The following is a 17,908-nucleotide window of genomic DNA, read 5'->3' on the forward strand; positions in this document are numbered from 1 at the left end:
TATTTGGAACCCTAGTCACATACTCCTAAACAATTGTTTTTTTTCAATATTATTTAAGTTCTTCGCTCAACTTTTTGTTATATAACGAAGTGGGCTGATGAGTTTTAGCAGACTCTCCATCCCAATTTAGACATGACCATGAAAAATCAGCACATCTCATGAATGGCCACCTTGAGTCTGCTATGGGCCATCCACAACCCTCACCTTCAGAGCTGCCATCACAATTCTTGACCTCCTGGAAACTGTAGCATACTCCTCCTCCAGTGCAATATCCATTGGTCTTTCTTTTCATTTGTGAGCTAGAAAGTGTATCTTATTTTTTGAAGGTACAGATTCACATACATTAGATGAACCAGGGAACTGATGGATAGCTCTACCAAGTTCTGATAGGTTTTTTAATCTAATAATAACTGTCTTTAATTGACAAATCATAGTTGTATACATTTATGGGGTATAATGTGATGTTTCTATATGTGTATAGCATGTGGAATAATTAAATCAAGCTAATTACCATATCCATCATTTCACCACCTATCATTCTTCATGATGAGATATTTGAAACTTGCTCTCTCATTTTGTAATATGTAAGACATTCTTATTGATTTATGGACACCTTGGTGTGCCACAAATTTCAAAATCATGTTTTCTTTTGTTTTGCAATATTTTCTCAATCGACATTAATATTTAATACACTAATAACAGGATCTTCTTGTTTTTTATTTCCTTCTGACTAAATCATCATGCCAAATTTTCTCTAATGTACATAATGATCAGTAAAAATAGCTAATACATGTTTACCAAAGACATGCACTAGAACATTTAACATAGCACTACTCATAAGTGCTCCAAACTGGAAACTACTCAAATGCCTGTCAACAATGCAATAGGATAAATAGATTGTGGTATATTCATACAATGTAATATAATAAGAATGAACAAGCTTAAGTACATGCAACAATAAGGATGAATCTCACAGACATAATTGGAGTGAAAGAGGCCTGACACAAAAGAATAAAACTCCCTGCTTCCATTTCTATAAAAGATAAAACAAGAGGCTGGGTGCGGTGGCTCACACCTGTAATCCCAGCACTTTGGGAGGCCAAGGCGGGCAGATCACCTGAGGTCAGGAGTTCAAGACCAGCCTGACCAACATGGAGAAACCCTGTCTCTACTGAAAATACAAAATTAGTCGGGCATGGTGACACATGCCTGTGATCCCAGCTACTCAGGAGGCTGAGGCAGGAGAATCACTTGAACCCAGTAGGCAGAGACTGCAGTGAGCCAAGATTGTGCCATTGCACTCCAGTCTGGGAAAAAAGAGTGAAACTCTGTGCCCCGCCCGCCCCCCCTCCAAAAAAGTGAAGGCAAATCAATGCTGTTGGGAGTCAGGATGGTGGTTACTCCTGAGGTTTGGGGATAGTGCCCAGAAGGAACAAAAGTGGTCTCTAGGTACTGGACACGTTCTGTTCTTCATCTGAATGCTGATTACATGAGAGTAATCAGTTGGCAAAAACTCAGTGAATTCTACACTTTAGGAAATATACATTTTCTGTATACATTTTAGGCTTTAATTTAAAAAATTTAATAAACTAAACAAAAACAAAATAAGACAAAAGTTCCCATCATCACTAATCATCAGAGAAATGCAAATGAGAAAACCACAATGAGATATCATCTCATACCAGACAGAATGGCTATTATTAAAAAGTCAAGGGCCAGGCACAGTGGCTCATGCCTATAATCCCAGCACTTTGGGAGGCCGCGGCAGGCAGATCACCTGAGGTCGGGCGTTTGAGACCAGCCTGACCAACATGGAGAAACCCCCATCTCTACTAAAACTACAAAATTAGCCGGGCATGGTGGTGCATGCCTGTAATACCAGCTACTTGGGAGGCTGAGGCAGGAGAATTGCTTGAACCCAGGAGGCAGAGGTTGCCATGAGCCGAGATCGTGTGTCATTGCACTCCAGACTGGGCAACAAGAGTGCAACTCTATCTCAAAAAAGAAAAGTCAAAAAACAACAGATGTTGGTGAAGTTGTGGAAAAAAGGGAATGCTTATATACTGTTTGTGGGAATGTAAGTTAGTTCGGCCACTGTGGAAAGCTGTTTGGAGATTTTTCAAATAACTTAAAACAGAACCACCACTCAAGCCAACAATTCTATTACTGGGTATATATCCAATGGAAAACATCATTCTACCAAAAAGACACATGCACTCATATGTTCATCACAGCACAATTCACAATAACAAAGACATGGAGTCAACCTAGGTGCCCACCAACAGTGGCTTGGATGAAGAAAACGTGGTACATATACACCATGGAATACTACGCACCCATAAAAAAGAAATAGGCTTGGATGAAGAAAACGTGGTACATATACACCATGGAATACTACGCACCCATAAAAAAGAAATATCATGTCCTTTGCAGCAACACAAATGCATCTAGAGGCCATTATTCTAAGCAAACTAACACAGGAACAGAAAACCAAATACCACATGTTCTCACTTGTAAGTGGGAGCCGAACTTTGGGCACTCATGGACATAAAGATGGCAACAATAGACACCAGGAATTACATGATGTGGGAGGGAGGGAAGAAAAGGTTGAAAATCTGTTGAGTACTATTCTCAGTACCTCAGTGATGAGATGAATCAGCATCATACAATATACTCAGGTAACAAACTAATAGTTAACCTTTATTAAGTACTTGCTTTTTACCAGGTGATATTTATCCATGTAATTTGTACGTGCTAACTCATTTAATCTATAGTAATGGAACCCAAAATTCTAGTACAGACAATCTGATGCTGTTCTCTGGAGCAGACTATTGGTTTAAATGCTGGCTCAGTTCATTTCTAGGTATTTTGTTTTTGTTTTTGTTTTTTCTGGGTTTTGTTCTTTTGTTTTCACTTTGTTATTTCTCAGTTTACTTTTTATAAAATGAAGGCGATAATAGTAGCTACTTCATAGGTTAGTGGCAAGGATTAAACACGAAAATACTTACAAAGTGCTTACTATAATGCCTAAAACATAGTAGATGCTCAATAAATCTTTACTAAATTATAGTTTCTGTCTTATCTTGCCTAGAAATAGGCATCATTTGTAAACAGAAGCATTGCAAAATAGTCCACAACCTCTTTCATGTTCATATATTAGAAACTAAATAAAAGAGAGCAGCATATCATGTTTCCCACAGGAATGAATGAATGAATTTTACGCTAGAGAAGAATGTCATCCTAGCAAGTGGAAGATGGTGATTAGATAATGGTAAGAATGCATGCAGACAAATTTAAAACAACCAAAATACACATCTTGGTCATCAGCATAAGGTTTTCTGGGAAAAAAAAAGATCAAGATAAAGGAATAAGTGCGATTATGCTCCTCTCTGAATCCTGACATTTGTGACACCTGTGTATTTCTGTTGTTGTTGTTGTTTTGAAATGGAGTCTCACTCTGTCGCCCAGGCTGGAGTGCAGTGGTGGGATCTCAGCTCACTGCAAGCTCTGCCTCCAGGGTTCCCGCCATTCTCCTGCCTCAACCTCCCAAGTAGCTGGGATTACAGGTGCCCGCCACCAAGCCCGGCTAATTTTTTTGTATTTTTAGTAGAGACGAGGTTTCACTGTGTTAGCCAGGATGGTTTCGATCTCCTGACCTTGTGATCTGCCGGCCTCGGCCTCCCAAAGTGCTGGGATTACAGGCGTGAGCCACCGCGCCCGGCCAACACCTGTGTATTTTCACATGCATCACAGATGTCAGTGTAGTTTTGACTGCTGACTTAGAGGCAGAATGCCTAGATTCAAATCACAGCTACCTATAGCACCTGGGAAAATCACTTCTTCCTTCCTGTTTTCTCACTGGCATGATAAGGATGATTTTAATAGTACCCACCTTATAATTGAAGGTTTTAAGCAGTTAATATTTGTAAAGGACTTTGAATGCTTAGCATATAGAAAGCATTAATAGCTAGCAATAAAATATAATAAATATCCAAGGTTTACTCTGGACAAAATTATAAATTCAAAATTTTGTTCAATTTTTCCTCAATTTTCTTCAAAGTGCATCCACCTCTTTCTCTCCAGGACTCAAATGCACACAACTTAGCCCCTGGTAATTCAAAGCCCTCCCTGAAGAGTACTCCATCCAGGCTTCTCCCCATCATAGATCCTCTCCTTTGAATCTTTACGAAATTTACTTGTGCTATGTTTCATTTCACTTAATGTGAAAAAAAAAGTGTAATCCTTTCTAATAGGTAATAATGAGTGAATATTTTCAGATAACCTTTCTGATTTTAACAGAGCCTTCTGAATTCTGCTTTAAGCCTAGTGAAGTGACACAGTGGTATAAATTTCCAGCACTATATTTGCCAACTGAGAGATGTTTTCAATCAGAAAAATATTGTCATTCTCAGTCACAACAATTACATGACTGCCCACTCTACTCTGAATATTTAGGAGCTGTAAATTGCAAAATAGAAAATAATTCTCTTTTCTACTCTTTCATGTCCAAATAAAGGGAAAAAATGGAGAACTAAAAGAAGGAATATGTTATGATTCTTCTGTTGGATTTTAATTTCCCCTGGGAATGGCCAGGAAGCTGCTATGTGCAAGCCATCCTCCTCTATTTTGAAAAACTCTATATTTCCCAATACTCTGTAAGCCATTGAGATAGTTCCTTCCCCAACCCCCACCTTGAATTTCCCTTATTGATTCCAGGGGCAACCACATGGTACACATGCAAATATGTACACAAGTGTGCACACTCCCATGAACACATATGCATAGGCTGTATTGCCATCCCTATGCCAGCATATAGCATATTTCCTCAAAACAAACAAACAAAAAAAAAAACTAGTTCTGATGCCCAAAATGCAGAATCTGAATCTTAGTGGCAGCCCTGGAATTACAAAAAAAAGAAATTAATTAAAAACAGAGACCAGTCTCAGTTATAGAATGCCAAGTTTCATTGATAACACAATGTATAGGCATCACAGAAGTAAATAAAGTGGGTCGGTTTTGATGGCTGATGCCTGTAATTCCAGAATTTGGGGAGGCCAAGGCAAGAGAATTGCTTGAGGCCAGAAGTTCAAGACCAGCTTGGGAAACATAGTGAGATCCTGTCTCTACAAAAAATTAAAAAGTAGCCAGGCTGGTGGCTCGCACCTGTAGTCCCAGCTACTCAGGAGGCTGAGGTAGGAGGACTGCTTGAGCCCAAGAGGTCAAGGCTGCAGTGAATTGTGATTGTACCACTGCACTGCAGCCTAGGTGATAGAGTGAGACTCTGTTTCAAAAAAAAAAAAAAAAAAGTAAGTAAAGTAATATCCCAAGCTCAGTTCAGAAGAGCAGCTACCCCCAGTAGTACGCTATTGCAACCATCTGAATGACTCACTTAATCTGCACTTGTACTTTAGTGCAAAGTGGCAGTGGGAGTGTAATCAGTAGACAGAAGTGAGTCTCTGACTGTAGGAAATTATTGAGTGGTGGTTAACCCCAAGGGTCCAAATCCCTGACCTTCTTCCTCCAAAGGCATCTGGCCTGCTGAACACTGACAATGGCATAGACCCATTAGGGTTTAACACCCTCCCACTGGATCAGGGTGTTCCAGGCATTTTCTGGCACTGGATATTCCCCCAAAATGGCAACATCAATACATCCAGATAGAACCAATGCCAACTTTTCCTAGAACACACATACCAGTCATGGGGCAGGGAAGGAATGTAAATTCTTGCCGTCACAAAATCACAAAAAGATGACTGGGGATTGGTTTCAAGCTGTATCTGATGATGCAAACCCACACTAATCAATGACTCAGAAAGTCTCACATACAAGTGATTGCTCATGCACAAAAAAGCATGTCCAAGGGAGCTGAATCCATTGAGATTGAAGGATAGATCAGCACATCCAATATAGATCTTTCTCCTTCCTTTGATCTCTGGGCAGAAAGGATTGTTTAACATACTTTTTAAGCTTCTTCAATATTTGAGAATTCTTATGGATAACCTACACATGGGTACCCGCTAATCACTAGATTAGACTAGATTCAATTTCCAGTGTGGCCAGGTGGGCTCATTAGACAAGAGCCAAATGTTATCAATCTCACATAGCACAGTTAATGCCTCCATACTGACCAGGCAATCTGTCTTGCTCAGTCTCCTAATTCCTCCCAGCAGAAGTCCACAAGTACTCCTTGGCCCCACTCAACACATTTATACACAAACCTCAGTGCCTCCCACACATTTGCTCTTCCATCCAGCCCAAAAGAGTCTCACTCTTTTGTGGATGTCTGCAACGTGAAGAGAAGTACAGGATAGGACTCTGGCTGCTGAACCTGTGCAGAAAAGAAAAAATCGAGTTGAATTCCTGCACACCCATGGCTCAAGGCAGTACTGCCCATGACCTGGACAAGAGGTCCCCCTGTTCTGTGCCCTGTGCTCACTCTAGCACCCTTCCTGCCACACTCCTCACCAGAAAGCAAGAAGCCTATGGAGTCAAACTTGCTCATGTGGAAGCTGTGCCTCCTCTTGTAGACCCTGCTCTGGGAATCTGGACCCTGGATTTTCCTGCCCAGGCATCGTTGAACCCACTTCCAAGGCTGGAATGGAATGTTTCACCAGGTGTGCCTCCTAAAAGTGGATGACACTGGCCATCTGCCCATCCCGGGCCAGAGGAGTGGCTAAGGAACTGCTGTATTTAAGGACTATGGACACAGCTCTGGAGTATGACCTGGAGTGTCCATACACATAGAGGCAGACCTCTCTCAGTACAAGAGGAGCCTAGTGGTGGGGAGAAAGGGGAAAAGGCAGGGTCCGGGCTCAGTTTTCCCCAAGCTGCCACATTTTATCAGAGAACTCTGAGAAGCTTGAGAGTCATAAATTTGCACATAGCCTCCTAGGTCAATATAAAGGTATATTTGTCAAGATAAGAGAACAGAACAGATTCTATTTAACAGATTACTAGTTTGAGTTATAATTTTAAAATATTTAAATATATGACTTGTGGGCCTCAACATGTACTCTTGTTCTGAAGACAATATTGGGCCAGAACTGCTGAAATGTATATTTGTTTAACGTTATTTTTTCTTCAGAAACCAACTTCTGCAGGGGATCTATTTCGAAGAAGTCTCAAGTTCGCAATAAAACTCTTTAAACCTAGGGCCAACAACATTGCTCTTCAAAACAACATAATGGACACTTCGCAAATTAACACATACATGCAGCCAACAAACATATGAAAAAAAGCTCAATATCACTGATCATTAGAGAAATGCAAATCAAAACCACAATGAGATACCATCTCACACCAATCAGAATGGCTATCATTAAAAGTCAAAAAACAACAGATGCTGGCGAGGTTGTGGAGAAAAAAGGAATGGGATTAAGAAAATGTGGAATGTATATGCCATGGAATACTATGCAGCCCTAAAAAGGAATGACATCATGTCCTTTGCAGGAACATGGATCGAGCTGGAGGCCATTATCCTTAGCAAATTAATGCAGGAATAGAAAACCAAATACTGCATGTTCTCACTTATAAGTGGGAGCTAAATAATGAGAATAAATGGACACATGGAAGGGAACACCACACACTGGGGCCTGTCAGAAGGTAGGGAGTGGGACAAGGGAGGGCATCAAAGAGAATAGCTAATGGGTGCTGGGCTTAATACCTAGGTGATGGAAACCACCATGGCACACGTTTACTTATGTAACAAACCTGCACATCCTGCACATGTACCCCTGAACTTCAATTTTTAAAAAATAAAATAAAAATATAAAAGTAACAGGATTAAAAAAAATACCATGATGCCCAATAAGCACCATTTCCATCAATCCTTATACGTGATGTGCCTCAGGCAATCTCCAGTACTCAATTCTGAATCAGCCACATTCTCTGATATCCCAACCCTTGTGTCACATTCTAAGACTCCACTGATATCAAATGTAATTGAATAAAATAAATTCCCATTGTTCTGTGCACCACACAAACATAGATTGACAGGAATAAAATGAATAATCATGTCCACTTTCCACTCCTGCTCACTCCCATGGAGGAGCAATATGCTATTTAAAATCCTAATAAACTCCCAGTTTATATGAAACTCAAGGTAACAAGTAAGAAAGAAATACTAAAAAGGTTAGCTGAGTGGATTTACACTAGAAAGAGTAGAGACATGAAATGATGAATTGGAAAGGAAGCAGGGGAATATGAGAAAAACAACTTCAGAGCCAGAATTTGGTGACGGGGTCTGGGCAGAGTTGGGAGTGAGAGAGGAGGGAGATTTGGGAGCAGCTGCAACATGTATGAACTACTGAGAAAGATATGCTGTAGTGGATTAAAGATGGCCATAAAGATTGCTACTACATCTACCAAGAGGAAGAGTGTCAGTCCATTCCTGCTGCTATAACCAAGTACTTTAGACTGAGTCGTTGAGTAGTTTATATACAACAGAAATTTATTTCTCACAGTTCTAAAAACTGGAAAGTCCAAGATCAAGATGCTGGCAGATTTAATGTTTGGCAACGGCCCATTCCTTATAGACAGTGTCTTCTTTTCATGGGAAGGAAAGGACAAATGCTGTGTCCTCACATGAGGAAAGGTGGAAAAAAGGGACCATGGCTTTCCCTTCAACCTCTTTTATAAGAGAACTAATCCACAAAGTGCCACCTTCATAACAATCATTTTCCAGAAGGGCCTACCTCTTAATACTGTCACATTGGGTCTCAGATTCCCACCTGAATTTTGGAGGGACACATTCAGACCATAGCAAAGGGTATCCTTCAACTCCTTTAACTCTGAGATAGCTTGGAGACTTGCTTTGGCCAATAGAACGTGAGGGAAGTGATGCTATGTAACTTCTGAAAGTGGGCCTAAAGAGATCTGAAAGTGCCTTTTTCATGTACTTGGAGGGCTCCCTCTTAGAACTGAGCTCCCATGCTGTGAGAAGCTCAAGCCTCGTTAAGTAGCCATAGTAAGGAAAACTGAGACATTCTGATGGACCATCTCAGTTGTGCTGCCAACTGCCAACCATGGGAATGAGCCATCTTGGGTGTTCCAGCCCAAATGAGCCTCCAAAAGACTACAGCCCCAGCCAACAGCACAAGAACTGAAACCACCCAATTGATCTCATCAACCCACAGAATTGCAACAGATAATAGCCAGTGATTGATATTTTCAGTCACTGATTTAAGGGTGGTTTGCTACACAGCAATAGATAAGATGAAAAGATGGGGAAAAAGGATTTTAAGACATTTCACTGCGCATTATGGATATATTCTCTTTATTGTGTGTTCTCAAGAGATTATAAGAAAATTAATTTTCTTTTCAATTATTTCTGCACATCAGCTTAGCATTGAGATGAAGTGGATAAAGACACATAGGTTTCTTATAGAATATACATGTAATGCCAACCGGAAGTTCTGAAATAATTTGCACAGAAATCATGCTTTTCATTCTCATGCAATAAAATCTAGATTTTCATGCTAACATTCAAAATAATTTTTTTTTAAAAATACAGCAAAGTTAAAAAGAAAATATACCTTGGGGAAAAATCTGCACTGACTCATAAAATTTGAAATAACTAAAAATTGTCAAAATTCCATGGCTAGCTCCGTATTTCTCTCCAAAGACCACTACCCACCAACCCTTTAACTGTAAACCATGTGGAAACTAAGGATCTCCAAATGGTATACTATCCTTAACAGAACACCCAGATTCAGCATCTAGACCTACTATAAAGATCTGTTAACAAAACCTGGGCTCCTACTCAAAGAACCACATGTTAACATGTTTGAGAGAGGTTTAAAGCACTCAGAGCCATCCCATTTTAGTTCAGGTGACCATCGTACACTGTGGGATTCCTTCCTCTCTAACCAATCATTTTGGCTTGGAAATACCCACAGCTGCTGTGAGTCAGTTCTCTTTAACAACAATGTGCAATGCTACCAAGTTTGGATGAGTGGGGTTGTTACTTTCTATATGCAATTTAGATCTTCAGTATATTTGCATCCTAGACTATCCCATCTGCACAGTTTAAAGATATTTAACTTTAGTCATAGCAGAGCCAGATAAGCACTTAGCCACACTGTATTAGTCCATTTTCATGCTGCTAATAAAGACATACCCAAGACTGGGTAATTTATAAAGGAAAGAGGTTTAATTGATTCACAGTTCCTCATAGCTGGAGAGTCCTCAGGAAACTTATATCATGGCAGAAAGGGAAGCAAACATGTCCTTCTTCACATGGTAACAGAAAGGAGAAGTGCAGAGTGAAGCTGGGAAAGCCCTTTCTAAAACCATCAGATCTTGTGAGAACTCACTATCATGAGAACAGCATGGAGATTTGGGTGGGGACACAGCCAAACCACATCCTTCCACCCCTGGCCCATCCCAAATCTCATTACCTCACATTTCAAAACCAATCATGCCTTCCCAATAGTCCCCAAAGTCTTAACTCATTTCAGCATTAACTCAAAAGACCACAGTCCAATGTCTCATCTGAGACAAGGCAAGTCCCTTCTGTCTATGAGCCTGTAAAATCAAAAGCAAGTTAGTTACTTCCTAGATATAATGGGGATACAGGTGTTGGGTAAATACACCCATTCCAAATAGGGCAAATTGGCCAAAACAAAGTGGCTACAGGCCCCATGCACATCCAAAATCCAATGAGGAAGTCAAATCTTAGAGCTCCACTATGATCTCCTTTGACTCCATGTCTTAAGAGGTGGACTCCCACAGCCTTGAGCAGTTCTGCCCCCATGACTTTGCAGGGTATGCCTCCTTCCTGGCATCTTTCACAGCCTGGCATTGAGTGTCTTCAGTTTTTCCAGGTGCATGGTGAAAGCTGTCAGTGGATCTACCATTCTGGGGTCTGGAGGATGGTGACCCTCTTCTCACAGCTCCACTAGGCAGTGCCCCAGTATAGACTCTATGTGGGGGCTCTAACCCCACGTTTCCCTTTTGCACTGTTCTAGCAGAGGTTCTCCATGAGGGCCCTGCCCCTGCAGCAAACTTCTGCCTGGGCATCCAGGCATTTCCATACATCCTCTGAAATCTAGGCAGAAGTTCCAAAACCTCACTTCTTGACTTCTGTGCACCTGCAGGCTCAACACCACGTGAAAGTTGCCAAAGCTTGGGGCTTCCACCCTCTGAAGCAACATCTTGAGCTGTACCTTGGCCCCTTTTAGTCATAGCTGGAGTGGCTGGGACACAGCGGACCAAGTCCCTACACTGCATACAGCAGAGGGACCCTGGGCCCAGCACATGAAAGCATTTTTTCCTATTACTCTTCCAGGCCTGTAATAGGAGGGTCTGCCACAAAGGTCTCTGACATGCCTTGGAGACATTTTCCCCATTGTCTCGGTTATTAACATTCAGCTCCTCATTACTTATGCAAATTTCTGCAACTGGCTTAAATTTCTCCTGAGAAAATGAGATTTTCTTTTCTATCACATTGTCACGCTGCAAATTTTCCAAACTTTTTGTTTCCCTTTTAAAACTGAATACCTTTAACAGCTCTTAAGTCACCTCCTGAATGCTTTGCTGCTAGAAATTTCTTCCACCAAATACCCTAAATCATCTCTCTCAAATTCAAAGTTCCACAAATCTTTAGGGCAGGGGCAAAATGCCTCTAGTCTCTTTGCTAAAACATAAAAAGAGTCACCTTTGCTCCAGTTCCCAACAATTTCCTCAACTCAATCTGAAAGCACCTCAGCCTGGACTTTACTGCCCATGTCACTATCAGCATTTGGGGCAAAGCCATTCAACAAGACTCTAAGAAGTTCCAAACTCTCCCACATTTTCCTGTCTTCTTCTGAGCCCTCCAACCTTTGCCTGTTACCCAGTTTGAAAGTCGCTTTCACATTTTTGGGTATCTTTTCAGCAGCACCCTACTCTATTGGTACCAATTTACTCTATTAGTCCATTTTCACACTGCTGATAAAGACATATCTGAGACTGGGCAATTTACAAAAGAAAGAGGTTTAATGGACTTATAGTTCCATGTGGCTGGGGAGGCCTCACAATCATTGTGGAAGGTGAAAGGCACATCTCACATGGCGGTAGACAAGAGAAGAGGATTTGTGCAGGGAAATTCCCATTTTTAAAACCATCAGCTCTTATGAGCCTCATTCACTACCATGAGAACAGCATGGCAAAGACCCACCCCCATGATTCAATTACCTCCCACCAGATTTCTCCCACAACATGTGGGAATTACTTATGAGATTTGGGTGGGGACACAGCCAAACCACATCACCCTCTTCTCACAGCTCCATTAGGCAGTGCCCTAGTGGGGATTCTGTATAGGGGCTCTCACCCCACATTTCCCTTCCACACTGCCCTAGCAGAGGTTCTTCATGATGGCCCCACCCATGCAGCAAACTTCTGCCTGGACATCCAGATTTCCACACATCCTCTGAAATCTAGGTGAAGGTTCCCAAACATCAATTCTTGACTTCTGTATGCCTGCAGGCTCAACACCACATGGAAGTTGCCAAGGCTTGGGGCTTGCACTCTGTGAAGCCATGGCCTGAGCTATTCCTTTGCCCCTTTTAGCCATGACTGGAGCAGCTGGGATGCAGGGCACCAAGGCCCTAGGCTGCATACAGCTGGGGGGCCCAGCCCACAAAACCATTTTTCCCTCCTAGGCCTCCAGGCCTATGATGGGAGGGGCTGCCACAAAGGTGTCTGACATGTACTGGAGATATTTTCTCCCATTGTCTAGATGATTAACATTTGGCTCCTTGTTACTTATGCAAATTTATGCAGTGGGCTTGAATTTCTCCCCAGAAAATGGGTTTTTCTTTTCTATTGCATTGTCAGACTATCTGCCAGATGGAAGAAATTTATCTAGAGATGATTTCCCTAAAACGCCTCTCTCAAGTTCAAAGTTCCACAGATCTCTAGGGTAGGGACAAACTGTCACCAGCCCCTTTGCTAAAGCATAACTATAGTCCAGTTCCCAACAAGTTCCTCATCTCCATCTGAAACCATCTCAGCTTGGACTTTATCTTTCATAGCATCATCAGCATTTTGCTCAAAGCCATTCAACAAGTCTCTAGGAGGTTCCAAACTTTTCCACATCTTCCTGTTCTGAGCCCTCTAAGTCTCTAGAAGTTCCCAACTTTCCTACATTTTTCTTTTTCTGAGCACTCCAAACTCTTCCAACCTCTGTCTGTTACCCACTTCCCAAGGCCCTTTCACATTTTCCCTTATCTTTACTGTAGCACCCCACTCCTGGTACCAATTTACTGGATTAGTCTGTTCTCATGCTGTTAATAAAGACATACCAGAGGCTGGGCATGGTGGCTTACACCTGTAATCCCAGGACTTTGGAAGGCCAAGGTGGGTGGACCAACAGAGGTCAGGAGTCCAAGATCAGCCTAAAAATATTAAAATATTAGCCAAGCCAGGATGAAAGAGTGAGACTGCATCAAAAAAAAAAAAAAAAAAAAAAGACATACCAAAGACTGCATAAGACTGGGTAACTTATAAAGGAAAGAGGTTTAATTGACTCGCAGAGTTCCTCATCACTGGGGAGGCCTCAAAATCATGGTGGAAGGCTAATGAGTAAGCAAAGCCACATCTTACATGGCAGCAGGCAACACAGCTTGTGCAGGGGAACTCCCATTTATAAAACCATCAGATCTCATGAGACTTGTTCACTACCATGAGAACAGTATATGGGAAACAGCCCCATGATTCAATGATCTCCACCTGGCCCCCCTTGACACATGGGAATTATTACAGTTCAAGGTGGGATTTGGTAGGGGACACAGCCAAACCATATCACACATCTTCTTTCAAGCAGAAATTGTGGGTTTACGGCTGAATCAATGTATTTGCCCACCCATCAGATGAACTACTTGGTGGTATTACAGAAAATATAGTCTCTCTTCTCCATGAGCAGAATGGCTGTGTCCTCAGCTGCAGAGTTTCTAGATCCTGACCCAAACTTCATGGTCCACAGGAATCATCTGGAGTTTAGAAGATCCAGACACTGCCTCATGTACTGATTTCTGCAAAAATGAACTAATCATTTCCTCATTCACCTCCAGGAAAGCACCATCGATAGCTGGATCATATGTACTCCAACCACAAACTGAACTATCTCTTTGAATGGTAGAAACACCTCAATGAATAATGTAGGCTTTAACTAGAACCTTAGACACGGTACCAGAATAAGGCTCCTAATTTGGTTCCTCTTCAAATCAATTTTATTTAAATATTTGTTCAACATTCCCTTAGCAGGAATATGGAGATACTAAATTTCCATTCTCAAAAATTATGTAAAACATATATATAGTGTGTTTTATTCAAGTGAGAAAATTTATTTATAAAATATATGAAACCATTTGCTATGTAAATAAAGTAAACCACATGTTCCTGGTAAACTGCACTACAGCATGCCTTAATTGGGCAACACGTATAAAGCCATCATTCATAGTACAGTTTCAATCAAGGAGTTAAGTCCAACAACTGATATAACTCGTTTGTCATCTGCTATATCAGTTAGGATTGCATTTGATTGAATGGCTTAATTATACTTTGGTGGCTTTTTTAAAATTACAAAGAGACTATGTACAGAGTGGCTTAAATTATTAAAGTATTATGATTAATCCTGATCTCCCATTGACTTGTACTAAATCGCTGCCCTGCTCTGTGTCCCGAGGCTGACCTTCATGGCAGCTTTACTCAAGATCTTCTGCCCTCTGGCTTAGGTGGTGAAATGGTTAGGCTTTGTGTCCCTACCCAAATCTCATCATGAATTGTAATCCCCAGATATTCAGGAAGTGACCTGGTGAGAAATGATGGGATTATGCGAGTGGTTTCCTTCATGCTGTTCTCATAATAGTGAGCGAATTCTCACGACATATCGATGGCTATAGTGTTTGGCAAGTTCCTCCTTCGCTCACTCTTCTCTCTCCTGCCACCACGTGAAGAAGGTCCTTGCTTTCCCTTTAACTTCAGCCATAAATGTAAGTTTCCTGAGGCCTCCTCAGCCATGTGGAACTGCGACTCAATTAAACCTTTTTCCTTTATAAATTACCCAGTCTCAGGTAGTATCTTTATAGCAGTGTGAGAATGGGCTAATAGAGGTAGGAAGAGAAATGATCACATATTGATCTCCCATAGTGTCTTCCCCACCACTCCCATGCCTCCTGCTCTTGTTGGCACAGCTATAATTCTGGCGATTACTTTCTTTTATAGCCACAAGTTACATGAGGCAGCTCGTCTTCTCTGACTCAAGTTCTTGCTGGCTCCAGTGAATACTGTTTCCCTCCTTAATCCTTCTCACTTACCGGCATTTCTGGTCCCTGGGTGTTGTATTATCTCTTGTTAGTTCCTACAATGGTTAATTTTATGTATCAATTTGGCTGGGCCATGGGATGCCCAGGTACTTGGTCAAAGTTTATTCCAGGTTTTCTGTGAAGGTGTTTCTGGATGAAATTAATATTTAAATCAGTAAACTGTGTAAAGTAGATTATCCTCCATAATGTGGGTGGCTCTCATCCAATCATTTGAAGCCCTGCATAGGACAAAAGACTGACCCTTCCCAAGGAACAGAGAATTCTCCTTCCTGACAGCCTTCAAGCTGAAACATCAGCCTTTTGTGGCTCTACAGTAGCCATCCAGCCTTTGGACTGGAACTGGGACACTGTCTCTGCAAACTTTGGACTTGCCAGCTTCCATAATTGTGTGAGCAATTCCTTATAATAAACCTCTTTTTAAAAATCTTCTATTGGTTCCATTTCTCTGGAGAACCCTGAAATATAGTTCCCTTATTCTTGTTACCATCTCTGTAAATAGTCTCTTCATTGAATTATTTTTTAAAGTATTTTGGTCCTTCACCTGTGTCTGCCAGAACACTACGTGATACATAAGGTTTTTCTTTTGTCTTCACAATGTTCAAAAGTAGGCAAGCAGGTTCAGCGCAGAAGTCCATAGTGTTGCTCCTTCTGTCTCCCTATTTTGCCATCCTTGGCAAGTGACTTTCATTATCATACTTCCAGGATACTCCATGTTCTGGAAGAATAAAATGAAAGAGACTGAGAGCTTTCTCCTACAAGGTGTTACTCAGAAATGTAATTTTATGCCACCACCTTGGGTGGCTGAGGTGGGAGGATCACTTGAGCTCAGGAGTTCAAGACCAGCCTGGGCAAAACAGTAAGACACTTCTCTACTAAAAATAAAAATAAAAAAATCAGCTGAGTGTGGTGGCATGCGCCTGCAGTCCCAGGTACTCAGGAAGCTAAGGCAGGAAGATCATTTGAGTCCAGGAGATTGAGGCTGCAGTGACTCATAACAGCACCACTGCACTCCAGCCTGGGCAACAGAGTGAGACCCTGTCTCTAAAAACAGCAACAACAACAAAATGTAATTTTAACCACTGCTGCCTTCCCCCCAATATACTTTAGCCCATACTTTACTGTCCAAAATCATGCCCATGGTCACTCCTACCTGCAAGGGAGCTGAAGATATTGAGCATTTTGTTTTCCAGTCTTAAGATAGAGAAAGGCAAGGAATGAAGGAGCTAGTCGGGGTGTCAGATGGCTCACCCTCAACGCCTGCCACATTTGCTTTTCTTGAACCTCATATCCATTTTCCTCCTATGCCACCACTGCTCTCCTATGTCTTTTAACACATTTTCTAAAAAGGGAGAAAAAAACCTTTTCCCCGACCCAATTGCAAAATTATTTTCCTTTCTGCCATCATCCTTGACTTCTGATTCTGCATCACAAAAACCAAAACGCAAATTCTTCTATGACAGCAGCCCCCTTCGAAGGATGCAGAGAGAATATGATGGACCAGAGAAACCAGAATCTTCTTAGCAGATAGAAGGAAATGAAAGTCTAGGAACACACAGACATTAATATTTTGCACGCCATTTTATCTGGTTTCAGAATTTCAGCTGCTGACAACTGCCAGCTCCAGACAACTATCAAGTGGCTGGTCTTAGAGCTGCTGACACCACCTGTAGTTACCTTGTATAATTTGCACTTACACATCACCAAAATTCTAAACAGAAATAAAAAAAAATACATAATATATGTACATTTGTATAATTTTTTATCTCAAAAATTTCTAACATCATATGGTCACAAACGGCTGCCTCGCCCCCCTAAGCATCATATCCATGTTCCAGACAGGTGTTGTTGAATAGAGGAAGCTCTCCCCCAGTTCCTGGGAAGATATTCAAATTTATACATTACCAATTATTACATACTACTAACTACTTGGGGTGTGGTCTGCAGACGTTTGAGTTAACTGGCACCAAAATTCCAATGGCAATTCGGTGACCCTATAATCAGCTCTCTAGGTAGTTGCTTCCTGTCCCTCAAGTAGTAAAAGACTATCCAAGAACAACAACAACAACAACAACAACAACAACAAAATCAGTATTCAGAGAGAAATGTAAGACAACCAGGGGAGAAAGATAGACCTTCGCTGTTGAATCATCTCTAACTTGTGATACACTTCCCAGACATCTCAGCCTTCCTTCAGTATTTCCCTCCTAGGAGCAGCCTCAATACTTAGATACTAAGCTGGACAGTTCAGTGGCACTGACCTGAAATATTCCGAGGTCAGCACTGCAAAAAGACATCCTCTGTTTTCAAAGATCATTGCATTACTTTTAATATAATGACCTAAAAGATGTTTGGAAATTAGAGGACCAGAAGCCCTTTAGAAAAGGTGATGCTCTATTTTGTAAGTAAATATATGTTGATCTTCCCATTATAAATCTTTATATCACATTGTCTTAGTGTTTCTTAGAATGGTTGTTCTACTGAATACCAGAACATATCAAATAAGCATTCAACCTAAATAAATACTTTTGGATCATTTCTGTCAGTATTTTACATTTTCAGTCATATTTCATATGCCTAATCACAACCTTTGAGTTATAAATCAA

General features: G+C 41.2%; 1 protein-coding gene across 14 annotated transcripts in view; it reads right to left on the reverse strand.

The window, feature by feature from the left end:
* The window catches only part of LOC105472815 (mitochondrial ribosomal protein L39), a 262,274-nt gene that overhangs the window by 124,110 nt on the left and 120,256 nt on the right, over positions 1–17,908 (reverse strand). For 3 of the 14 annotated variants that reach the window (XM_071095517.1, XM_071095525.1, XM_071095518.1), the window contains one exon: positions 6,219–6,328. The exons of 8 other annotated variants lie outside the window; for them this stretch is intronic. In XM_071095517.1, coding sequence (XP_070951618.1) covers positions 6,266–6,328 — 63 coding nt within the window. In that variant the 3' untranslated portion in view covers positions 6,219–6,265. Of the gene's footprint in view, positions 1–6,217; positions 6,329–13,457; positions 16,021–17,908 lie in introns of those variants that run through there. 3 more of the 14 variants (XM_011726360.3, XM_011726357.3, XM_071095521.1) reach the window with 2 other exon arrangements.

Source organism: Macaca nemestrina, chromosome 4 (genome assembly GCF_043159975.1).
Source record: "Macaca nemestrina isolate mMacNem1 chromosome 4, mMacNem.hap1, whole genome shotgun sequence".
Lineage (NCBI taxonomy): Eukaryota > Metazoa > Chordata > Mammalia > Primates > Cercopithecidae > Macaca > Macaca nemestrina.